The sequence below is a fragment of the Tupaia chinensis genome, unplaced genomic scaffold (assembly GCF_000334495.1).
Source record: "Tupaia chinensis unplaced genomic scaffold, TupChi_1.0 Scaffold000709_1, whole genome shotgun sequence".
Taxonomy (NCBI): Eukaryota; Metazoa; Chordata; class Mammalia; order Scandentia; family Tupaiidae; genus Tupaia; species Tupaia belangeri.
Window position 1 is genome coordinate 1,947,926 of NW_006160232.1, and position 6,413 is coordinate 1,954,338.

At 36.0% G+C, this 6,413-nt stretch overlaps 1 protein-coding gene across 1 annotated transcript; it reads right to left on the bottom strand.

Moving 5' to 3' along the window:
* Positions 1 to 269: 269 nt before the first annotated feature.
* On the bottom strand, positions 270 to 1,213 carry LOC102498295 (olfactory receptor 10W1-like). The gene is given in 2 exon segments (XM_014592559.1): positions 270 to 511; positions 514 to 1,213. Coding segments are annotated over 2 exon segments (942 nt in total).
* Between the last annotated feature and the right edge of the window lie 5,200 nt (positions 1,214 to 6,413).

The following is a 6,413-nucleotide window of genomic DNA, read 5'->3' on the forward strand; positions in this document are numbered from 1 at the left end:
GGTTAGAAATCACTAAATGAGTCACTTATTTGCAGCGATTACCTTGATACTGACTTATACTTCACATTTTATATTACTTTATGATCATTTGGTTATATCTTTCTCTCTTAGAAAAGAGTAAAATGATATAACTATTTTTAAAGTTTTTGGCATATGAAGCTAAACAGCACATGTTAGTTTTGACAAGAACAGAGAAATATCTCAGTTGCACAAGGATTATTATAGACTGGATACAAACTCTTGCCTGTTTGGTTGTAACCTCCCCTACACTAGCTGTTCTGGGGTAGGTAATTCCTGGAAATGACTCTCCTTATGGCCCCTTTCATTTCATTGTTCCTCAAGGTGTAGATGAGTGGATTGAGCAGTGGTGTTCCCAGTATGTACACCATTGAGATGAACCGATCTTGCTTGGGGTTGTAGCTGGAGCTGGGGCGCAGGTACATGAAGGCACAGCAGCCATACTGCAGCAGCACCACAGTGAGGTGGGAGGAGCAGGTGGAGAAGGCCCGGCCCGCCCAGCTGTTGAGGGGATCTTGAGCACCCCAGCCACTATGAATGCATAGGAGGTGGCAATGAAAAAGAAAGGCACAGCGATGGCTAATGTGGCTGCCACCAGCACTGACAGCTCATGGATGTGGCTGTTGGCACAAATGAGATGCATCACTGGTGGTGCATCACAAAAGAAGTGTTCAATACCTCGAGCAGGGCAGAATGGCAGAGAAAAGATGAAGGCCACTAGTTGTAAGGACAAGAACAAGCCAACGATCACTGATGCCACAACCAAGCGGAAACAAAGAGTCAAAGTCATGATGAGAGGGTACTTCAGGGGGTGGCAAATGGCAACATAGCGATCATAGGCCATAATGGCCAAGAGTAAGCAATCAGCACTGCCAAGTCCAATGAAAAGAACCATCTGAATGGCACACCCCAGGAAGGATATGGTCTTGTTTGACTGTAGGGTGTTGGCCAGGATATGTGGCACCACCACTGCAGTGTAGCATATTTCTATGCCTGAGAGGCTACCTAGGAAATAATACATGGGCACGTGTAGACGGACTTCTTTCTTAATGGAAACCATAATGAGTATGTTCCCAGTGGTGATCAATGTATAAACCAGGCTGACCCCAATGAAGGTCAGAATACGCAGCTCTGGGCAGGAAGGATAGGCCAGAAATATGAATTCCATCAATGCCGAGTGATTTTTCCAAGTCATTGAGCTAATAGGTCTTCTCTATTGGGAGTTACGAGAAGAGAAGGAAGAAACATACTGAAAATACTTAAGTTTGCACACTGAGCCATGAATATAATTAATCAGGGTTGGAATTAGAAATGTGATAGATCAGGACTTTCTCTTTTCTCCTCCCCTTTTACCAAATAAATAAATAAATATCTACAGGTTAATTTTTCACTGTTTTGAATTGAGTTATATTCTATCAAATACTTTTGGGGAAATGAGGCAGAGGAAATAGGTGGAACTTAAAACTACTTTAGTTGAAGTAGAATAAAAATTAAATTCTTTCACAAGGTTCACAAGAAAGCATCAAAAAATTTGTCAGTGTAGGGATCATAAATATGAGAGCAGAAAGCTGTTCATTCATTCACTCATTCATTTATTCATTTATATTTGCTCTCTATGCCTCTTGAGATATTTAGCTTGAGATATATACAGGTAATAATTAAAAACTCATGAGATAGTGGAAAATGTATGTAACATTTTATAATACAAAGTAGATGGAATCATAGTAAAGGTATAAATAAGAAAAATTGCATTTCAAAGAAGGAATACATTTCAAATTTGTAGACAATAAGACTTTATGGAAGAGTGATAATGGGATAGTAATGACATTGAAGAACAAAGAAAGCACAATTCAGTCATAGAAAACATGGAAATATAAGAGTCATGAGAGAAAATGATTCAATCTGAATGAGTGTAGGGTGCTAAAAAGGAGTGGGAGAAGAGGAGACTGCAACAAGGTGATAAAAGATAGGAGACCAGGTGTGAAAGGATAGGGTCAACTCTTCGAAAGAGAGTGGTAATGGTGACTTGATGAGTAGCTATGTCTAGAAAAGGAAATAATCAAAACATTAAAAATGCAATAAACAGAATAGAAGAAAATATTTGCCACTATATATTTCATAAAGAATTAATGTCTAGAATATATAAAAACTTCTAGCACTCCAAAATGAAAAGCCCTAAAATATCCAGATAAAAATATGCAAAGAATATAAAAATACATTTATCCGAAGAAGATATAGAAATTACCACTAGCCTACATAAAGATCTATATATCATTAATAGCAGAGAAATCACACTCACCTTTAAGATTAACACTACTAAAGAAAACAATAGAAAATAGCAAGTATTATGTAAGATGTGGAAAAATTATTATCCTAGCGCGCTTTTGGTGGGAATGTGGAAAGGTGCAATTGTTATATAAAACAGTAGGAAAGCCTCTAAAAATTAAGAAAATAATTATCATATGATAAAACTTTCCCACTCTGGATATTTATTCAAAAGAATTGAAAACAGGATCCCAAAGAGAGATTTGCACACCTATGTTCACTGCAGCATAATAGGCAAGAGGTGGAAACAAGCTAAATGTCCATCAACAGATGAATTGATAAAGAAAATATGGTGTATACATGCAGTGAAATATTAGTCAACCTTAAAAAAAAGAAGAAATCTACCATAGGTAACAACATAGATCAATACTGAGGAACTACACTAGGTGAAATTAGCCAAGACACAGAAGGAAACAATGCATAATTCAACTTATGCAACATATATAAAGTAGTCAGACTCCAAAAAACTTAAAGTAGGGACCAACAGATGGAGTAGCAATATAACATATTGCTGGATTCTTACATGGCCAAGCATGGTTTGAGTCCCAGACCCAGTGACTTGAAACTCACACTGGGCATGTATGCTTGCATGCCCAAGATTCTGGGAGAAGAATGAAGAAGAAGGGATTGTGTCATGGCCATTACCCCTGGGGGGTGATTCCTCACTTTCTCTCTCTCACTGTCTGTCTCATAAACCCTATGGCAATACATCTAAAACAAAAGCAAACAAACGAACAAAAATCCCTGAAAGCATAATGGTGGTTTCCAGTGTCCAGGAGGGAAATGGAAAAAGGGAGTTGTTCAATGGGTATAGGGTTTCAGTTTTGCAAGATGAAAAAGGTCTGAAGATAACATTGTACAACAATGTGTGTGTGGTTAATATTATTGGGCTGTACACTTAAAAATATTTAAGATGATAAATTTTGTATTATGTGTTTCAACCACAAAGAGAGAAGGTATAGCATTATCCATCTAGTAGGGTTTCTGCTCTGAAAAATATCTAGTGAATCATTATTAGAATGGAATTTGAATCATTATGAGAATGATTAGAAGGAAATAGTTATATAGTATACATAAAAATGTGTATAAGAATTAGCAGCAGAATTTAGAGACAAATGTATTATGTGTTCTGATCAGACAATAAAAGAAGAAAACAATTCCCATAGGTCAAAGGGCTGGCATAGGACTGAACTTGGTAACGTCAAGGATAAGCCTTGGAAAACAAAGTTCTTCCTATTCTCAATTTTTCTTTCTTTTCTTTTTTCTTTATTTTTTCTGGAGAGGTTTTTGCTATGGGGCGTATGCACTCGCCAGAAAGACAGAGAGAGATAGACAAGAAATGAGAACTCACCCCGCAAGGGGGATGGCCACACCGCAATCCCTCTCCATTCTCCTCTTGGGATCTTGGACACACACACACACATGCCTGGCATGATTTTAAGCCACCGTGTCTGGGACCCAAACCACGGTCGACTACATGAGAGTCAAGCAACATAGCCGTTACGCCAACAGCTGGTCCCCAGACCAGCTCTTCAAGAAGTTCTGAAAGGAGTGCTTTACCAGGAAAACTAAAGATACATGTACAGAAATTAGAGAACAAAAAGCAACCAAGATAATAACCAACTTAATGCTAGGGACAAGAAATATCAATAATAATGTTGAATGTTAACTTCCAGGATTTAAATGGAAAGATTAGACCACAGTAATGCTACAAATTCAATAGAAGAGAAATTACATAAGGCTGAACTGGTGAAGTAAAATTTTATGACTTTTGAGTAAAACATTAGTGATTTTTTTTTTTTTTACTATGCTTTGTTTTCCTAATTTAAGGATATTGGTTTCTTTTGAGCTGTCGATAGGTTCAACAATTTGTTAAAATGTTCTTTTCTTCTTTTTTGTTTGTTTATTTAATGGAAACAAGCTTTTCCCCCTCCCTGACCCCTCTGGAATTGGAAAATAGTTGGGAGTATTCTTATTTTGTGGCAGAAGGGTTATTTGCACAAGTTCAATAATACCTGTTGCTTGAATCAGAAATTGGAAATACTTGTTATTCGATAGGACTTTAACTAGAATGTTCTATCTGAAGATTAAACCAGAAAACTATGGAACTAAGGTAGATCTCAAGTAAGCCAAAAGATGCTCTTGGAAAGATGGCCTGGCACTGTAAACAGTTCTGCCTGCAGAGAGGATTAGAGAAGCTATATGGAAGAATTTGTACGATAAAATAACCTGGACTCTTCCAGCCCAGCATTGTAATCAGCAGAGACTGCAAAAGAGCAGCGACAACCAGAGGATTATTTTGAGAAAGACTTTTTAGGAAGAAAAATATTCTGGTATATCAAAGAATACTTGGTAGGCAGTGCTGAATTCAGAAGATTTATGTGTGAATTGTGTGCTGGGTGTTTTCTTTTCTACAGCTTGAGTAGTTGACCTGTAAATATGTTCTCAAGAATATTTAAAACCATACTGTCTCTGTTGTTATAGAGTGACAACAAAATTATAACAAATATTTCAAACATCTTTAACATTCAGGTTTTTTTGAAATTTTGAAAGTTCATTATTAACCCTCAAGAACTATGGAGTATGAGCAAAAATATTTTGTTATGTAAAGTAAATGTGGGAAAACGTAAAAATAAATAAATAAACGATAAAAAATATGTGTATGTATATAGTCAACTAATTTATTGCAAGTGCACCAAAAGGACAAAATGGGGACGCCTAGGTGCAGTCACACATATGGTAGAGCTTCAGTGTGTGATTATGGAGCCATACGGGAAGGTCAAAGGTGGGATCACGGGGTTGATCCCAACATGGTGGGCATCCTGTGAGTGCAACTGTGATCCTGGCTCTCTGGAAGGCTGGGATGGATATTGTGGTTTGGTAAGATCCTGTCAAGGATCTCTCTCTTTCTGTCAATAAATAAATAAGCTTTTAAAATAGCCTGATTTAATAATAATCTCTTCAGTAAGTGGTGCTAAGAAATTGAATTTTCACAAGCAAAAAAATAAAATTGGACCTTTATAGAGTACACCAAAGTCAACTCAAAATGGATAAAAGATATAAGTTAAAGACCTAGTACTATAAAAGTCCTTGAAGGAAATGCCTTGCACATCCTGTCTTCCAGTTCTATGATGCTAAATAATAGATTATTTCTCTATTTCCTTACTTGAAAAATGGGGATCATAATTATGATTAGTTTAAAGGATTGTAGTGGGGCTTAAATATGATCATAGTATAATATTCCTTTTGCAATTACTATTTTAAGAGAAGCCTTTAAATGATTACCATTATTATTATTTGTCATTTTAAAGCCAACCATCCTGCCCTATTTATATTTTATCTCCCCATATTATCAATCTTAATGTGCCAATTGTAGATACAATAAATGAAATAAATATCAAATTAATAAATATTCTGGGACACATATAGGACATTTATAGTTATTTCTTATTTCTCTTTTAAATTGTAAGACTATTTCTTATTTAAATCACTGATTTAGGAGGCCTTATGAAGAGTGACTTCACATGCAAAGATTTCTTCTGTGTGATGATGAAAGGGATTGAAATCTGTGTCATAATGATAAATTCTGAGAATTTTACTGTAGTCAGTTATACTCAAGACATCTTTATGGTGCACTTTAGGATGTAATAAAATATTTCTATCATGAATTGTTAGTACTGAAAAAGACGTCAGAAGTCGTTTAGTCCTGTTCCCTATGAAATATTTGAATCTCTAAAACCATATCTAGATATCGGTTCACCTACAGTGCCCACAGAATCTCATTAACTACTGCCTCAGTTGCTCTGCTTTTGGAAGACTCAATTCTCTAGAATTCTTTCTTTTAAAAGGCTGAAACTTACCTCTACTCAATTCACACATATTCTTTTTGTTCGACATAGAGCCATTTATACATGAAACACTTCAAATATTTAAGAGTCATTATCGTACATTCTACATTTTCCTGCAGATTTATTTAGTTATTCCCAACCTGGTGTGGTTTTGATACTTTTCACAATTGTACATGAAAAGCCCCTCATTTTAAACATCTTTAAGTGTGTGCATTATGGGGT